The following is a 20,773-nucleotide window of genomic DNA, read 5'->3' on the forward strand; positions in this document are numbered from 1 at the left end:
CTGATTGATTTTATCTTTGTCATGATGACAGTAAATAATATTTGACTAGATATTTTTCAAGACACTTCTATACAGCTTAAAGTGACATTTAAAGGCTTAACTAGGTTAATTAGCTTAACTAGGCAGGTTGATTACAAAATTAGACAGGTTTAAGTTATATAATGGTTTAATTTATCATGAAGCAAATAAAAGCAAGTTAATATAGGCAAGAATACATCTTTATATGTAATAAAAATGTAAATAAAAAAATGTAATAAATGTATAACACCATATTAATATGTTACTCAAGCGATTTAATAGTATTTATTTGCTTTAATTTCTAATAACTTTTTTATTAATGATTTCCCACATTAAATACTATAGTAATTTATAGGAAGGAATATATTGTTTTGAAACCATAAAGTACTGGCAATTTGTTGAATTATAGTTGCAACAAATTTAGTACTGAACAAATTAACTGTTAAAAATTTATAAAAAATTATATATATATCAGATAATCAGTTAAGATAAAATAATATATAAACTACATTATATATTGTTTAAATGATTAACTATAATTCATTTTAATGTGACACATTATTGTTTGCTTTTTATATTTTACTACAAAGCGATTTTAACCTAGTATGATAATATTAAAATCCTGAATTAGTTATTATTACACTTAATCCTATTCTCTATTATGTTTTCTTTGTGAACGTGGACACGTGAATGAAGTCATAAGTGTTTAACCAATTATTTTTATTTACATAATTTGAGTTCAGGACGACGCAGTGGCGCAGCAGGTAGTGCTGTCGCCTCACAGCAAGAAGGTCGCTGGTTTGAGCCTTGGCTGGGTCAGTTGGTGTTTCTGTGTGGAGTTTGCATGTTCTCCCTGCATTCGCGTGTGTTTCCTCCGGGTGCTCCGGTTTCCCCCACAGTCCAAAGATATGTGGTGTAGGTGAATTGGGTAAGCAAAATTTTCCGTAGTGTATGTGTGTGTGAATAAGTGTGTATGTGTCTCCCAGTGATGGGTTGCAGCTGGAAGGGCATCCGCTGCATAAAACAAATGCTGGATAAGTTGGCGGTTCATTACACTGTGGCGACCCCAGATTAATAAAGAGACTAAGCCGAAAAGAAAATGAATGAATGAATGAATTTGAGTTCAGAAACTGCACAGATGTTAAAATGATCGTTACGATATAATAATGATATACAGACTGAAATGGGAAAGCCTATTTGTGAAATTCAATAGGTGGCGATAATGCTCCTAAGGAGTTAGTTGGTTACCATATATGGTTTGCCTAGATCAGTGTTTCCCAACCCTGTTCCTGGAGGCACACCAACAGTTCATGTTTTGGATGTCTCCCTCATCTGACCCATTAACTTCAGGTGTTGGAGTCTCTTCTAATGTTCTGATGAGTTGTTTCAGGTGTGTTTGATTAGGGAGAGAATGAAAATGTGTACTGTTGGTGTGCCTTCAGGAACAGGGTTGGGAAACTCTGGCCTAGATCGTGTGTGCTAGATCAGTGTTTCCCAACCCTGTTCCTGGAGGCACACTAACAGTACATATTTTGGATGTCTCCCTTTTCTGACCCATTAACTTCAGGTCTTGGAGTCTCTTCTGATGTTATGATAAGTTAATTCAGGTGTGTTTGATTAGGGAGAGGTTGAAAATGTGTACTGTTGGTGTGCCTTCAGGAACAGGGTTGGGAAACACTGTGCTAGATTGTGTGTGCCTGAAATATGTGTGGTTCTGCGGGTATATCTCAATGAAGCGAGTTAACTCAAAATGTTCACATGTGTACGATCTGTTCACGATTTATTTGCTCAAGCATAACAAATCACACTTTTCTGTAAGTGATCATTTTGGTGTGAAAGAAAAAAAAAGCATGCTGTTTCAGTGTGTCTCTTTAAATGTAAATGAGCTTGCTGCTCCCTGCCAAACAAACCTTTACAACTTGTGCCATATTTAATCTGGAAACCACACACAGAGTCTTGTCAGTCTAAACTCCTGACAAACCATTTTCTGAGCATGCAGATATGAAGCATCAAATACACACATGGTTATGTCAATGTTGGTTATTTCTAAGAATATAAACCTTTAGAGAGCAAGTGTGTCAGCATTATGAATATATGAAACAGGTGACAACACAGTACTAACAGAATTCGAGTTAGAATAAGAGTTAGGTGTTTGGGGAGTTCAGATACAGTGTTATAAATATAGAGAATAACTCCCTTTGGAGTAGACTGTGCTTTGTACTGTAAGTTTGCAGATATTTTCCTGCTCAGACAGCAAGTTTACACACTAAAGGATGCTGAAGGTAACATAAAGGACTTTAAGAGAGTAGGAGAGAACGAAAGAGCCATAGGTTTGTAGTTTTAAGGTATCTGTTGTAAGATGAAAATGGAAAACCACAGCAGAAAATCATTGATCTCAACATTGTTATCCCCTATTACACCTGGTGTTAAGATGTGCTTCTTTACAGTTTTTTACAGACGCTAGGACACGTTTCTCAATACTTAGGTCACTTTTGCAAAACTCTTCACACAATTCTCCGAATCGACTTTCAGCTTGGCAAAACAGTTCATTTCACATTCAAAATGCACTACAACTAGCAAAGCACTTTATTTAGGTCTCAAATAATCTCATTCTTCCAGAACACAAGCAAAGGTTGACAGCCGACAAACACTCTGTCACCCACAAAACAATGAGCTAAAAACACTAACAACATGTAGCATTACACAGTGTGTTCTTGTGTAAAACAAGGACGCATCTCTGTTTATAATTGCAATATATGTTACTGGAATGAATCAGACATGATGCTGAATTTGTCAATATTTTATGTTGTTTATTTATTTTAATTTTTTTTCACTAAGTAATTCCAAAATACAAGAATTTGTCTACACACCATCCACTGATACAGATACAATAGTGATGCTAATCTGGCTGGTTAAACTGCATTTTTAGATGTGAAATACGTTTCAATAAAATATTGCTGCTGAATTTTGCTGTCTTATTCAGTTTTGCATTCTTATAGTTTTGAAGTTTAACAGTTTTGAAAACAGTGTGTAAGCACGTGCAAAATGTCCTGTACGTACAAAGATTTTTGCAGTTGTTGTGTCTGAGTGAGAAAAGAATTCATGAAATTTGAGAGATGTACTGTAGTCATTGAATGCATTTTGTGCCAAAACAATAATTGATCCTCAGTTTAGCCCACATAGACTTCTGTTGTGCTCACTGTGTGAAGAGTTTAGCAAAAGTGACCAAAGTATTGAGAAATGTGTCCTAGCGTCTGTAAAAAACTGTAATATGGTCGCAAGTAAATGATCTAAATACAAGTTTAAATGGGGTTTTTTGAGTTTTTTTATGAAATCCAAACACAAGTCATTACAAGAGTCATTTTAGCACACCTTAATACCAGGAACGCTGTGCTCACACCAGAAGCGGCACATGCAAATAAATCGCACTATTCACGCGGAAATAGACGTGTAAACATTTTGAGTTAACTCGCTTTATTCACACATCAAATTCACTTCACAATAGATGTGGATTCGCATGATGGACAAGGCTTCTGTCTGCCCGGTGACTCGAGTTTAATTGCTAAATGGCTAACATGGATTTTATTGAGAGAGTAGCTGTGCTTTATGCACTTTAGGAAGGCTGAAAAACAGCATAAATTCATTCCGCGTCATGTCTGAGTCCACTAGATCCTGATTTCAAAGGTGCACCCAGCTCTGTGAGTTCATTAACTCCTTCAGAAACTATATCTGGATGATGGAGGCTTTCAGCAGTGCTTCCGACTGAGCCAAGCCCAGTTTGATTTACTGTTATCAAGTGTCGGCAAGAGGATTTCCCCTCCGGACACCAACAACAGGCACTATGTCATAATCACACCCCTACAAGAGCAAGTTTATAATAGGTTAACACGGCGCGAATGTCTGCCAAAGTCCAGATCTTCTGACTCGAGTGATTTGCGCGTGTCAAACACGCAAAATGCTCAACTCACACCACTTCATTCGCGCCAATAATAGCGTCATTTATGATGCCTCATTTTGGCTCACAGGATGTATATTCGTGCCTTTGCATTGACTTAACATGTAAATCACTCGCGCTTAACGCTTCATCTGTGTCTGGTGTGAACACACATGTAGAAATAGAGTCTTTGGCTTAGAGATGTTTGCGTTATAATTATGACAAAACCAAAATGTTTATTTAAAGAAACGGTAACACTTTAGTTTAGGTCACAATTCATGATATTAACAAACCATTAAGTAACACTAGTTAGTAAGGTAGAAGTTAGGTTTAGGTTTTGGGTACACTCCAAAAATATTTTTTGCTTCTTCTTCAAACTACTTATTCAAAATGGGCTGAAACAACACAATTCTTCAGATTTCAAACATAGTTGTTTTATGTTCAATCCACTTAAATTTGTAAAATATGTAAAGATAATTTACAATATGATTGAATTGTGTGGAACCCTGCATTTTTTTACAGTGTAGGATTAGGCATGCAGAATAAGATCATACTTTATAACTACTAATTAACAGTTATTGTTTTAATAATAGACAGGTACTAAGCTAGTAGATAATAGTGACCTAAACTAATGTCTTGCAATATAAAAATCATATAAAGAGGTGGGACTTCAGAATAATGGTCCATTGGTTAATGTTAGTTGGTGTATTTACTAAAATTAACTAAGTATTTTAACATAAACTAAGTATTAACTAAGAATTATCTTGTAAAGCATTTAATAATTATATTTCAACATTAAATAATGTTTTATTAAAATCCAAAGCCGTGCTTGTTAACATTTGCTAACGCAGAGTGAGTTAACATGAACTAGTGTTATTTAATTCAAATAACATTAACTCAGGGGTTTTCAAACTTTTAGGACGCACTCTAATGATGTACATACATACAGAAAATGCTGCTTCAGAAAGCCAAGTTTGCAAAGCCCTGACGGTGTGGTTGAGTCGAACATTAAGTATGTTTACATGGGCAACAATACTTTAATATGATTAAGACAATACTCTGATTACGGTCTACCATGTAAACAGTGATCTTTGATTACCTTAATCCGACTAAAGTCATAACTGAACTAAACAGAAATGTAGTTAAAACGTGGAGTATATATTAGTGGCATTCTTGATGTAAACACCGCAATCAAACTATTACCGTCATGTAGGACTTTTCGCCATATTTTCTGTCAAGATCCACACACGCGCCTGTCAGTAAAGCACCACACACACACACACACACACACACACATCACGAAATGCGGAAGTTTTTTTTTCTTTCCATTCAATGTGCGGTATCAATAAAAACAACACTCTTTCACCAGTCCTTCATATCCACGTCAAATACCCAGCTGTGGAGCTAACGTTAATCATATTATTCCCTCTGGTGAACGCATAATAATCGTCATCATAATTTACTCAAGTCCACGCCTCAATGTCTCGCGCCCCCCCTTAATAGCTGCTGGTGACCCCCTGGTTTTTTGTGAATTTGTTTGATCTCCTGTACAATTTAGTACAATTTGCTCATCCCCATTGATGGATGTGTTTAGGAGTGGTGTTTGGGGCCACGCCTCAATGTCTCACGCCCCCCCTTAATAGGTGCTGGTGCCCCCCAGGTGGGGCACGCCGTACAGTTTGAAAACCCCTGCATTAACTAACATTAACGAAGCTGAATAAATACAGTAATAAATGTATTACTAATTGTTTGTTCCTGTTAGTAAATACATTAACATTAACTAATGGATCATTATTTTAAAGTGTTACCAGTAAAGAGATATTTATTTAATGTTTCCAAGAGCTGTATGTTCAATAAAAGTGATATTTATTGAGAGGGGGGGGGGGGGGGTATATTATTTTATTATTTTATTAAAATAATAAATAAATATATTTAAATTATATTATTAATATTTAATGAAGGTCAACCAGACCAACACAATGCACTAGAGCAGCATAAACAAGTCTGGATATGGTGTTCCTTGCAGCAGTAGAGTTTGTTTACTTACTTGAATTAATATTCAGCATAAAGCTGGAGGCAGAAGGATGCATTTACAGACAGAGGAAATGAAGGAACACAATTAACATTGAGAATAAAATTAACCCCAACATCAAGAGGCAAATGGGTGCTAATTGAATAGATAGAGAGAAATTTGGGCACATTCATAATACAACTGAAAAATCAGCCCAGAGAGATGCAGCTATAAAATGGCCATCGTCTGGATCCAGTGTAATTCAGTTTTGGGATGTGAATCAGCCTGTCATGAGCTCTTTTAAACTCAGCAGTGCTGCAGAAACAGCTCCAGTCTGCTGGTCAGCTGTCCACTTGTCTATATGTGTTCAGTCATACACAGCCTGACATGGGTGAGATACTCAATGCCGAAAAAAGTAGAGAAAAAGAAGTGAATTTTTTGCAAATCTCTTTATAATAATAACAATAATAATAAGTATTTGCATTTGAAACATCAACATGCATGCGTATGTAGTGTTATATCTATGTATTAAAGTGCGTGCAATCATCACCAAGACATATATACCATGCAACATGCAAAGACTGACAATTAAATCATGCTATTGCAAATGCAAAGACCAAGAAAAACTTTTAATGATCAAGATATTTCTTTCTCTCTCTTGCTCTCTCTCTCTCTCTTTAAAATGATTGCTACACCCTTGAGGACACACACATTACAAGCAATTTCATAGCAGTATTTTAGTTTTTTAGGAATGTTCAAAGGAAAAGCAATATTAAGAAAAGGCTCGAGTTGTTGAGTGTGTTGTGTGCAGCCGACTCCTGCTGTTACAATGAACAAATGCAATAAAAGAGCTGAGATTCCCAGCTGAGACTACAACTGCTTTAATGGCAGAAAACACAAAGAAAATGACTGAGAGGGAATGCAGGAACAAGAAAGCAGAAAGTGGGGTTGTGTATGTTTTCCTATATGTTTGTGGTAATACCATCTTTTAGACATAACCATGATGGGAATATCCAACACAATCTCACGGCAATTCGTAACTTTTAGATTTAGTGGCTAATTCGTATGAATTAGTACGATCTCATTCATACAATTTAGTATGATTTGTTCATACCCCAATGACATGGGGTTTACGGATGGGGTTTAGTGCCACGCCTCTTTTTAAAAATTGTACATTTTTGTGCAACTGATCTCATACGAGTTTGTACGAAAAAGCTACTAAACTGACAAAAGGTAAAACAGTTACTTTTCTCGAGAATTCGTACGATCTCATGCTACAATTTATACTATTTACTCATCCCCTATTGATTGTTGTGTTTAGGGGTGGGGTTTGGTGCCACGCTTCCTTTTAAAAATCGTGAATTTTTGTACAACTGAATTTATACGAATTCGTACGAAATTGTCAATAAACTGACAAAATGTAAAATAGTTGTTTCCTTGTGAATTTGTACAATCTTATGCTACATTTACTCATCCCCAATGATGGTTGTGTTTAGGAGTGGTGTTTAATGCCACGCCTCCTTTTAAAAATTATGAATATTTTTACGACTGAACTCATACGAATTCATACGAAATAGTGACTAAACTGACCAAATGTAAAATAGTTACTTTTTCTAGTGAATTCGTTCAATCTCATGTGTACAATTTAGTACAATTTGCTCATCCCCCATTGACTGTTGTGTTTAGGGGTGGGTTTGATGTCACGCCTCTTTGCAAAAATCGTACATTTTTGTACAACTGAACTCAAACGAATTCGTACGAAATTGCCACTAAGCTGACAAAATGTAAAATAGTTACTTTTTCTCGTGAATTTGTACGATCTCATGTCTACAATTTTGTACAATTTGCTCATCCCTTATTGACGGTTGTGTTTATGGGTGGGGTTTGGTGCCACGCCTCTTTTTTTAAATTAGTATATTTTTGTGCAACTGAACTCATACGAATTGTACAAATTAGCCACTACACTGACAAACGTAAAATAGTTACTTTTTCTCGTGAATTTGTACAATCTCATGTACAATATAGTACAATTTGCTCATCCCCCATAGACAGTTGTGTTTAGGGGGAGGGGTTTGGTGCCAAGCTTCCTTTTAAAAAGGCTAATTTTTGTACAACTGAACTCGTACGAATTCATACAAATTAGCCACTAAACTCACAAAACAGAAAATAGTTTTTGGTTTTTTTTTTGTGAATTCGTTTGATCTCATGTGTACAATTTAGTACAATTTGCTCATCCCCATTGATGGATGTGTTTTGGAGTGGTGTTTGGTGCCATGCCTCCTTTTTAAAAATCATAAATTTTTGTATGACTGAACTCATACGAATTCATACAAAATAGACACTAATCTTACAAAAAGTTAAATAATTAAGTTTTCTCGTGAATTCGTACAATCTCATGCATATAATTTAGTACAATTTACTCATCCCCCATTGAGGATTGTGTTTAGGGGTGGTGTTTGGTGCCTCTTTTTTAAAAGCATACATTTTTGTATGATTGAACTCATATAAATTCGTACATATAGTCACTAAACTGACATAATGTAAAATACTTACCTTTCCTCATGAGATCAAGCTGAAATATCATAGTATTCATTGATTGTGCATCAAGAATGTTTATTTATAACCCCAAAATGCCACCAAACAATCAACATTTTACACAAAATGTATCAGTTCCAATCCTGACCATCTTCTTGTGTGGCCTACAGTAGGAAGAAAATCTTTTGGACGGACACTTGGCTGAGTAAAAGATGACAGAATTTTCCTATATGGGTGAACTATTCTTAAAAAAATGTATTTTACTGTCAACACATTTGCTGGTTTGAATACTGAGGTAGACGTACTGTAGAGTCTGACAGCTTCTCATTTCTGAGTCGGTTAACAGCCCACACACATAAACGGCAAAGCTAGAGGAGAGATAGTCAGCGAGAAGAAAGCCAAGAAAGGAGATAATAGAGGAAGAGAAGCAGACTGCGAAAATAGAGGTTAAAACCAAGGACATCTCACAGGGAACAGCAGAAGAAAGAAGACAAGAAATGCTGTTAAAAGAGAAAGAGAAAGGCCAGTGTTATACAAACGCCAGACCCGAGAGGAACTATTAGAAAAGCATGAGTCGTCAAGTCCAAGAAGTGCTGTCTTTTGAATTTGCCCAACGATCTGTTTAGATTTTGTCTAAGACTTTAGATCAATATTTGTAATGCTTCTCAAATGCAAATGCTTTATTATAGAGCTGAATTGAGCAGGTTTTTCATGGACATGCTGTCTTTGCATGTTTGAGGTTTCTAACTAGAGTCCCTTACTTGGTCTACTAATACATACGCTGTATCTACTCTATTGAATTAGGAGAGATTATAGTCAACAGTCTCTTGTTTTCTAATCGATTGTCGAGGCTGTAATGTACAGGAACTCAATAAATCAATTGCACAGTGCTTCATAAGTCATGATGAGCTTCTTTGATGCTTTTGTAAGCCATTGAAATGTCAGTGTTTTTAAACGTTTTTTCCCCCAGAGCTTGAATGTGTCAATAGTTGTAGATGTTACTTTGTTTTTAGTAGTCCTACAAATGCTTTGTGGACTTTAAATTACTTCAAAACAACTCATAAGAAATAACTGATGACAGAATTTGTAGAAAATAATGAACAGCTTGTAGTTACCGCAACAAAATACATTGATCAAATGTTGTATTTTAAGACATTTTTCAGGTCCTCAAACTACTTCTGTGCATAGGACTAGTTTCATATGCGTCTTATCCAAAGTATTTTGTTTAGATTTTTGACTGATGTAGGCTATGAAGTAGCTGAAATCATTCAGTGTAGTGATATGGAACTGTAATGCAGTCAAAACCTGCCTGCATCTACTTTAGCCTTGTGTTTCTAAAAATAACTACACATTATAAAATGTTCCCTGGCTAGTCAGAATCAAGCATTCGAAAGCCACCATAGGATAATCAGAAGCTAGTTCTATGCAGCTCTGACATGATTCTTCATTGAAGCCAAGCAGGATTAAGATTAGGTTAGTACCTGGCTTGGAGACCACATGGGAAAATTAGGTTGCTGCTGGAATAGATGTTAGTGAGTCCCAGCAGGAGGTGCTCAAACTGCGGCCTGTGTGGGTCCAAATGCCCTAGTATAGTGATAAGTAACTCTATAGCAGGTCGCACACCAGAATCTGTAAAGCGCTTTGTGTGCCCAGAAAAGTGATGTTGCAAATTTGAAAATACTAATATATTATACTCTCTTTTTGCAGGTTTGTTACGTGAGAGTTTCATGGATGAGCCTGAAAGCCTTGTCACTTTAAACCTGCTGGTTGTTGCGGCAGTCTCTGCATTCTCCACCGGGGCAGCACTCTCAGGTCTAGCAGTGTGCTGGATCATGGGTCAAAAACACCGTCATCGTTCTCACAGCAACACTCCGTCGTCCAGTATTCAGCGGAAGAGTGAGAAGGAACGTTGCATGATGGGACAAAGCAGAAGCGGCTCTGTAATGAGTGTATCCCGACACAGTGGCACAGACCGGCCACGATCCCAGGGTGAGACGCTTTTCGTCATGCCCAATGGGTGGGTGAAAGCTGGCGATTTAGACCCAGGTCTACTTCCCACACCAGAGCAAACTCCTCTGCAGCAGAAACGTGGGCTACGCCTGTCCGATTCTGGATCCAGCTGGGACCAAAGTCAGACCTTCCTGAGCTCAGTGGGAACCCAGTGTCCACCCCCACCATCCACCCTATATCTCAGCTCTAAACTCCTCCAAGGAAGTCGACGCCATGAGGAAGCCATCGAGACTGGTATTGATCGCCAACGGTATGTCTCCCTTTCCAAGTACCGGGATCAGGGAGTACGCCCGGGCACTCTTCTTCGCAAGTCAGCCGGTGAATATAACTACCCCATGACTCCACAAGACTCCCCTGACCGACGGAGAGTGGTTTCAGCCCCCAGCACCCAGATAGAGTACAGCGGAGAGCCTCTTCGCTGGACCCACGAGGGATACATCTTCAGCAGTCACGGCATACCTCCAACAGGGCACCACTACACCCCTGGCTCTCAGCATCCTGCAGGACTGACCCGCTCCGTGCTCCACGGGTCTCGGGGACTCATCGAGCTGGCGGACTTCAGCCACTTACTTGGGAAGAGTGGAAGCGATCGGACACCAACAGGCCAGTGAACAAAGGGGTAAAAGGAAGTAAAGAGCATTTAATTGTGGAAACGTGAGTGGATGAAACCTCATGTGGACTGCAGAGCGCAACCTGGCCCACCACAGAAAGTCTCTCTCTGTCTTTCTTTCCTTTCTTACTCGCTTGTCATCCTTTCCTTATTTGTCTGAAACTTCTTGCAGGAGGAGAAGCCAACGTGAACCTCACTGAGTACGAGAAGAGCAGTCAATGCAACTGGAAACAATTGCTTTACACTTTATCACACCTTATCAGATGGAGAAAAGAAGCGGAAGACTTTTGAGGACTATCTATCCTTGAATCTGTTCACACCTAGACTCTCTAAGTTTGATAGAAATGCAGCATTTTATTCAGGAATTGGAACAGTGGTTCTCTACAAATATGAGCAAAAACCAAACCATTCCTTGGAGTAATGACTCAGTAGCAAACAGTGGTCAGTCTGGTCATAAAAACTCAGTTCTTTGATTATTGGCATACGGATAGATTTGCATCACTGGATAGATCATCTTGTCACAAGAAGAGGATCTGGAACAGAATCTAGAGGTCAGTCAGATATGATTCTGATCAATACCAAACTCAAAGCTCAAAGTGTTCAGATTACTGGCCTAAAGGACACTCAATTTCCATCAGTCTAAATCCAGTAGAAGGTAGATTTGGACAGATCAAGTGGTCAGAAAGAAAGATTTGGAGTGTAACTGTATTCTAGAACTTTCATTGGAATTGCTTCACTCCCTTTTATGCCACAAAAACTTTTTGTAGCCCAAAACGTTTTCTAAATAACATGCATAGTAGTGTTGTAGTACTTGCATCCAAAAAAAGACCAGACTTTCTCAAATCTGAGTGCAAGACCATATTTTCTATGGTTCAGGTCCAAACACTCTTGAAAATATGGTCTTGGATTTGAGTATTACAACACTTTCAGCATATTAAATGGGAAATTAAAAAGAAGAAGATTATAGAGAGTGCCCAAACATCTCTACACTTGGGCAGGGCCCCACAGTTCACTTCGCAAGATTTGCGGTACACTAGTTGTTCTGATGCATTGCTTTGACCAAAACATATGGATTTAAAACACAGAATCTTTTCTGTTTGTGATTTTTATCTCTGTTGAGTGAGCTGAGGCCTTTACCTCAGTATTACCTCAGCCTTGATTTCAGACTTACAGAGAGAAAGAAAGAGAAACAGAGAGAGAAAAGATTTTGGTCGGATGGATTTCATGGCCTCAACCACATGAGTTTATGTGTTCTGTGTAGCTCCGTGAGTTTAATCAGAGAAACAGAGCTCTCTGAGATCTTCTGAACATGCTGGATTCCAAGTCTTTTTTCGTCTTTTTTTTTTTTGGGGTTTCTTCCTTTTTGTACAGTGAATTTTTTACACAATATGTAATGCGTAACATGGAAGACAGAACTGAGGTGACAACACCTACTGTTTTCTAGAAAGACAATTTGAGACTCTGTCTTGAAGACTCTTGGACTCTGAGATGGCATTTCAGATTTTGTGTGTCCTGGACTATGAAGGAGGACAAACGAAAAGGGAAAGAGGAAATCATGAAGCGAATACTGAAGGTACAATGAAGTCAAGAGGTGTGAACGCCAGCTATGTTATTGAATGTGTTTGTCTGTGAAGTACTCTTTTTGCTTGTCTCATGCATATCATAAGGTATTTCCCCTACTTTTTGTATTTATTGTTTTGTTTTTTCAGTCGTATAGTAGTCTTTTTGAAAAGTCTGCGTCAACAGTGGATCGCGTTATTCCAGTTATATTCTTTACCTGGAAATGGTCAAAGTAAAAACCAAGAAATTGTGTCTTCATATCAGAATAGTAGCATAATCAACTGTACACCCAAACACTCTCTGGCTCCATTCCAAACCCTAGAGCTGCCTATCTGTTCAAGGCTGTTCAAAGCAGCAAGCAGAAAAATGGTTCTTCCTTGCCAAATCTCGACTGAGAGTTCGCATTCAGCAGGCGATTTTATCCGAAGTGAATTGCATTGCACATAAGGTATTCATTTTATCAGTTCGTGTCTTCGCTGGGACTCAAACACAAGACATCGGTGGAGCTACGGGAAGGCTTTACCTCAGTATTACATCAGCCCTCAATTCAGACTTCACATAAGTGAGAGGCAGAGTGGAAAACTTTCATGACAGTTTCATCCGAGATGGCATACTGAGTTTACATTTATTATTTAAACTACACAATATCATCCTGATTTTGGCAGGATCTGTTTGACAAAGGGTGTCGTGGTGATGCGTAAAATGACAACGGGACGTCAAGATGCAAGAACCGATTGTTTTATCCAGTGTAGTGTGTCACAATGGATGACAGCAGGGACACTTCTCAACATTCCAAAAAACTAGCAAGTTTTTTGGTGGGTTTTTTTTGTCACATATGATGTTAATCAACCAAAGCATAGCAAATCTTAAGTACACAACTTTAAAGATGGTTTAAATGAAAGACAGATATTTGTATTGATGTAGATAGGTGGACTTATGCAATAGAGAAAAGATTTGTGGAGCTATGGCAACAATAAAACAAATACAGTGTGATTGGAATCAAACACATGGCCTTGGGATAGCCAGAATACATTTTCTGAATACATGATAAACGTAACAGCATGCAACAGTTTCTAAAGGTATCAGATCTAAAATATTTCCATCATATTCCAGATTAAATAACGAAAGTGCTAAATATGTGTACTGTTTTAGCTTGTTATCAAATTAGGTGATGTTAATGAGGTTGCGGCGAAAAAGATTTTCAAAACAGTCTCAAGTTAAGTTTAGTTCAGTTTATGTCTTAAAGGAGCAGTTCACTCAGAATGAAAATGTGCCTTTATTTTACTCTCAGGTCAACCAAGATGTAGTTGACTTCATTTCTTTAGTGAGCATTAAAGATGTTTAGATCAAATTGAGGTCCTTCGTGATTCATACAATACAAGTCAATAGCTATGTTTGCATCCAAAGATGCTAATTAAATTTATAAGCAGAGAGAACAAAATCGTCACTTCCTGATTAACTGGCGCCAAATATCCAAAGTAAAAACGTAATTTGCTGCAGTAGGAGAAGCTGCGTGAATCTTTTCTTTGTTTAATAAATGACTTGCACCTGGCGACACGGTGGTGAAGTTGGTAGTGCTGTCGCCTCAAGGCAAGAAGGTCGCTGGTTTGAGCCTCGGCTGAGTCAGTTGGCATTTCTGTCCAAAGTCCAAAGACATGCGATACAGGTGAATTGGGAAAGCTAAATTGTCCGTAGTGTATGTGTGTGAATGAGTGTGTATGGATGATGGAAGGGCATCCGCTGCGTAAAAACAAATGCTGGATAAGTTGGCGGTTCATTCCACTGTGGCGACCCCAGATTAATAAAGGGATTAAGCCGAAAAGAAAATGTATGAATGAATGACTTGCACCTCAGAAGGCAATGCAGACACGCAATGAACGTGTGGTGGCATTTGAAGGCGTGAGACACGGAGCACAGATGCTCTTGACTATTCTGGAGGTAATTGATAATATAATAACACTAATAGTAGCAGTTTCAAAACTTATGCGCATCTTGCTTTTCCATCAACCGTTTTTTATGCTTATATCCAAAATGCGCATTAAAATTAGTGGATGGAAATGTAGCTAATGGATACTGGAACTTTGGGACTTTAAAGTGACCTTTAATGTCTTGTTTCAACTCAGTGGTATGGTTAAATTCAACACAATACAGTATGATTTGGTTTGGGTTACCCTGATCAGAATTGGGTTTCCACTGCAAATAGTACCTTTACTGGTTTGATGTAGTACAGTTTTTCTCAACTACAATCCTGGAGAACCAGCAACACTGCATGTTTTGGAAGTCTTCTTTGTCTGTCACAACCATTACAGGTCTTTCAGTCTCTGCTAATGAGCTGATGATCTGAATCAAGTGTGTTTTGTTAGGGAGACATGGAAAATGTGCAGAGCTGGCGGGCCTCTAGGAACGTGGTTGAGAAACACTGGTGTAGTGTATGGTATGAAAATTGTGATTGATGTTTTCATTTTGTCAACAAAATTGCCTTGAAACTAACAGAAACTTGACAGGTCTGCTGAACCAGTAACAAAGATTAATGCAGATTAACTTTTTTATCTATTTGACTACATTTTAGTAGCGGACCAGAGCATGGACATTCATCGTTTTGAGTCACGCTACTAGGGTAGAACACCTGTCAAGGTTTTGTTTGTGTCAAGCTATAAGCTATACGAATAATTTTTACCCTCATTTTCATTGATAAAAATTAAGATTGGATTAATTCAATTAGATTAGATTCATTCACACGCGAAGAAGAAAGCCATATTTGACTTTCACATATCATGTCTTTTGCCCACTCAAATTCATTAAATAAATAAATAAAGAGAGGAAATGGCACCTTTCGCTCTTTCAGCGTGTTTAGATGTGATGTGAACAACCTCAAAACCAACAATAGGAAACATACAGCAGATCCTGTTCTTGCTTGTTGGCAAGTGGATGTTTGTCACAAGAAGGCAACAAGCTTTGTTTGAGTAGGGTTAATTGCACCAACACTGCCATTGTATTATTACAGTGTTGTGTTATTTAAAAATAGCACTTGCTGTGGTAGATTTCGCTTGTCTTGTTCCAATCACTGATGATAATTCTCTGTAAACCAATAGCATTTAGTAATGAGTCTAGCTCCAGTATGGCTAGATACAGTATTGTTGTGCTAGATAGCCTTAGGAAAGCAAATGTAGAAAGTGGTACAGTTCAATATTTTGATTAATTTGATTGGAAACAGAAAAAAAGAGAGTACTGTTTCATACTGTACTGAACCTGACCATACCGCTCAGTGGAAATGGGACAAAAGTGATGTAAGGCCTCAATTTTTTTTATTGTGAGCCATGGGGATTAATTTGGTTCAGCCTGTATATGCTCTGTTTGACACCAAAGTGTTGACAGTCATTGACTTGCATTTTATGTATCACCAAATTTTCATTTTTGGCTTAAGTAACCCTTTAAAGCCTGTGAGAAATCCAAATTGACAATGTTTATTTTGCTCGTCCACATTACTACTCTTTAGTCAAACAATTAATTAGGCTAAACAATAAAAAAAAGTTTGTTTTGGTAGTCTTCAATCAAAATGTGACCATTTCCTTTAACATTTGGAATGACAGACTGTTAATGTCAGTTTGACAGCATTGATATTCTTAATAATTCTTAAAATAAGTTTGTTTACTGTGTGCTGTACTGTACTGAACCAAACCGTACTGCTCAAAAAGTGATGTAAGATCTCAATTTGTTGTCAGTAGCCATGAATATTATTTGGTTTAGCCTGTATAGGTTCTGTTGAAGTAATGCTTTAAAGTCTGTGAGAAATAAATTTACAGTGATTATTTTGCTAGTCCGCATTGTCACTCTTTAGTCGAACAATTAATTAGGCTTAACAATTAGACAAGTTTGTTTTAGTAATCTTCAATCAAAATTAGACAATTTTTGCTTCCACATTTGGATTGACTGATGGCAGCGCTTCTGAGTTTACGTCAATTTGACGGCTTCAGCTGCAATATTCTTAACCATGCCCTCTCTTACTGGTAGTTTGCTTTGAGGGAATGATGCTTAAAAAGAAAGCCTCGCCACTATTTATCATTCCATTTCACTTGGAAGCAACTTCCGGTTTACAGAGACTTCAAAGACAGCAGACAACAAGGTGGCTTTACTAGGGTTTGATAAAGAGCTTTTCCCTTGCCCACTTGGTCATGACCCACACACAAATGTCTGACTCCATATAGGCAAGCTTTAACATAAAACATCTAATAGAATCAGTGTGTGTTCTGTTAAACACCAAAGTGTTGACAGTCATTGACTTGCATTTTATGCATCACCAAATACCATAGCCAAATTTTCATTTTTGGCTTAAGTAACCCTTTAAAGCCTGTGAGGAATCCAAATTTACAGTGTTTATTTTGCTAGTCCACATTGTTACTCTTTGGTTGGACAATTAATAAGGCTTAACAAGTTTGAAAAACTTTTGTTTTGGTAATCTTCAATTAAAATCTGACCATTTGCTGACCTTTGGATTGACTGATGGCAGTGCTTCAATGTTGGCGTTAATTTGACGGCTTCAGCCACACTATTCTTAACCACGCCTCTCCTATCTTTAGTTTGCTATGAGAGAATGATGTGCAAAAAGTAGCCCCGCCCCCTCATCAATATTCCATTTCACGTGGAAGTACATCAACATACTGAAATTAAAGACTTAGCAACTTCCGGTTCTCACTGATTTCAAAGACAGCAGACAGCAAGGTGGCTTTACTAGGATTTGGAAAAGAGCTTCTCCCTCGCCATCTTGGTCATGACCCACACAAATGTCTGACTCCATATAGGCAAGCTTTGTCATGAAACATCTAATAGCATCAGTGTGTGAGATATTGAAAGCAGATGTCTGACTATTTGAGCTGCCACACACACTTGAGTTCACAGGAATGCATTTAATAACGGTGGTTGTGCACCTGCAAAAGCTTTCTTATTAAAGGCACGTGCATCACTTAAGCGTCTCTCCTAAAGAGCATGCAGTTTCCACAGCCGATGCGCTGAGAAAACACACACTCCTGCAGTCATGTGCTACGGCCGCTTGAGCATTGATTAGCTCATAAATCCAACTGAAAGGAGAGTCAGGGCTGATTGCGCTGGCTCTGTGTGTGTGTTTAAATTACTGTGTGTACGTATTTATGTCTTCTCTCTTCAGCACTGAAGATACACCAGGCAGGAAATGGGATCCAGAGCACAGGAAATAGATCAGGAAATGCAAGGATATAGACGCCTACCTGTAGGTCAAGGACACTGAGGCGAGTAATCAAATGCAGGAAGGAGCAAAAGCCGCTGTATGCTAATGTGAAAACCACATGTGGCGGGGGAAAAAAGCAGATTAAGTTTCAAAAGTTGTGCCATATCCATGTTCATAAGTGTTTGCCAACAGATAATGAATTCACTAATAAGCTACGCAGATGCCAAAACAAGTGTTTCTTTAGAGGGTGACTTGACACAAGTTGTTTGTGCTTCTACATGAACTGATACCTCGAATGTGAAGTGTTTTTCCTCTTCTAAGTGATCATAGTAAACAATTAGTTCACTCAAAAAATATTTAAAATGAGTTAAACAACACAATTCTTAACGTTTTTTGCAACCCAGGCTCATTATTGATACGTACCCCTGTATACATTTTCGGACAATGCAAAATATGTCCCAGAAGGTACTTATTTTTTGCAGTTTTCATCTAAGAATAGCCAAAAACTTGACTAGTCGTCACATAGACAGATTAGACAGACGTTATATGTGTAGTCTTTCATTTCTGTTTATTTGATGACTAGTCTAGTTTTGGCCTATTCTTACGCGTCTATTAGATTTTTACTGACAGCCTAAGTTTAGCTTTTTTTTAACTAAAACGACTGTTTAGACATCTATTAGAGAGATATTAGACCTCTTTTAAAAAAAAATGCTTGCTGGGTGTGTACACCTTTTCAGATCTCCAATGTCTCTCACAAGTGCCATTTGCACCTGCTGTTCTCATGTAAATCCACCAGAGGCCGCTATTGACTGACTGACCGATTCCCTTTTTCTAAACCCAACTGATAGTGTTTTCAATTCCACCGATTGACCTTAGCTCATCTGGACTTTTTTTCTAGAACTTAGAGTTTATATTTCTGATTTATGAGGAAAGAACTTGATTATTTTATCCCATATGGAAATCTGATAAATGTCCATATATGAACATATAATTATAGCTAATATTCAAACCTATGTGTGCGTATTTGTAATTAAAATGGTTGAAAAAATATATACGTAAACGGCTGTTTTTTTTTCAATACATGTGAAACCCAAACATGAACTTGTTTATTGTTTATGTAATTTGCATATACTCTACCTGACAAACGTCTTGTTGTCTATCCACGTTTTAGAAACAACAACAAATAATATCTTGACTATCAGAAGTGGCTTATATGAATTATGCTTATTTTACCTAAATAAAATATGATCATGCCTTGATTTTTAATGATTTAATTAGGACAGTAAGGTCTGACTAAGCTTAGACAAAGTCTTGTCACTAAACAGAAATAATGTACAGTATAGAATATAAAGTCATGGTGCAGTGGGAACAGAATTCATATTTTGTATGACTCCCATGAGCTTGGAGGACTGGATCTATACATCTCTGCAATGACTCAAATCACTTATTAATAGTCATCTGGAATTGCGAAGAAAGCATCAAGCAGGACTCCCAGAGTTCATCAAGATTCTTTAGATTATATTCAATAATATTCATGTCTGGTAACTGGGCTGGCCACTCCTGGAGCACCTTTGCTTCTTTGCTTACAGGAACTTTGATGTGGAGGCTGAAGTATGAGAAGGAGCGCTATCCTGCTGAAGAATTTGCCCTCTCCTGTGGTTTGTAATGTAATGGGCAGCAAAAATGTCTTGATACCTCAGGCTGCTGATGTTGATATACACTCTGCAGATCTCTCTTATGCCCCCATACTGAAGGTAACCCCAAACCATGATTTTTCCTTTACCGAACTTGACTGATTTCTGGAAAATCGTGGGTCCATGCAGGTTCCAATAGGTCTTCTGCAGTGTTTATGATAGTTGGAATGCAGTTCAACAGATGATTCATCGATCTTCTTCTTCTTGACCTTCTGCCACTTTTCCAAATGATCAACTAGAAGTCAAGTTATCATTTGATGCTCTTACAACTGAAATCCACAACAATACTTTTGTCAGGTAGTGTGCTATATGGCCATATATCAGATTTCTGTTTGGGATGATTGTTTTGTCTGGAAAACATCACATATTTGTCTACTTCTATTTTTTCCCTTAAGTCTCAAGTACACACTCACACATACAAATTGCCTTCATTGAAAAAGCATCCACATTCAGTGCCTAAAATGAATTTCCTTTGTAGCACCATGTTGCTGGGCGTGAATGAAAACGGCTTTAAATTTCTATGGCTTTGCCCCTCACAATATCGTTCTTTGTGTTTATAATGCCTTTATTGCTCAAAGTGATTTTGAGTGACATTGACTTTTTCACGCAGTGTTAATTCTAGTCTATTATTATCAGAGGGAAGTGCAGAATGTGCTGTGAATGTATTTCAATGATTTTTTTCCCTCCTCTACAGTATAAGCACTTGCTGTCATAACCGAAAGGTCTTCATGTTTGATCATGCTGCAACAAGCACAATATTGTACAATAATCAAGGCCAATAATGTGTGTTTGACTTTTTATACAATGTTTCGCTCTCGCTTTTGTGTTGTGTGCATTTTTTTAAGGCTGTCACAGACTTTTGCAAAAGACGAAGAAGAAACTGGACTGAATGAACGGCGTTTCGTTAAGTGTGTATATGACGACACACATGACATAAAGACTGAATCAGTGTTACGTTGAGTTGTTTACCTAGACTCGGCTGCTCTGTATATAGCTCATGTAATGTCCCCGTGTATAGAAGTTGAGGGGACAGTATACAGTGAAAATCGTTACGTTTGTTTGTTGGTTTTTAAATACTCTCTCACATGTATAGAAGTACACACTTATACACCCAGTTCTGCACATAAACACACGCGACTCAGTACTGGAGCACACACTTATTTTCAAATGTCAATCAACATGGAGATTTTATCATTCTAAT

At 37.7% G+C, this 20,773-nt stretch overlaps 1 protein-coding gene across 1 annotated transcript in view; it reads left to right on the forward strand.

Annotated features, from left to right (window-relative positions):
- Positions 1–20,773, forward strand: part of sema6ba (sema domain, transmembrane domain (TM), and cytoplasmic domain, (semaphorin) 6Ba) — a 132,905-nt gene extending 112,132 nt beyond the window's left edge. Inside the window, exon 16 of the mRNA XM_056481512.1 lies at positions 10,206–20,773. Within this exon, the coding sequence (XP_056337487.1) occupies positions 10,206–11,119 (914 nt within the window). The 3' untranslated portion in view covers positions 11,120–20,773. The remainder of the gene's footprint in view (positions 1–10,205) is intronic.

Source organism: Danio aesculapii, chromosome 2 (genome assembly GCF_903798145.1).
Source record: "Danio aesculapii chromosome 2, fDanAes4.1, whole genome shotgun sequence".
NCBI lineage: Eukaryota > Metazoa > Chordata > Actinopteri > Cypriniformes > Danionidae > Danio > Danio aesculapii.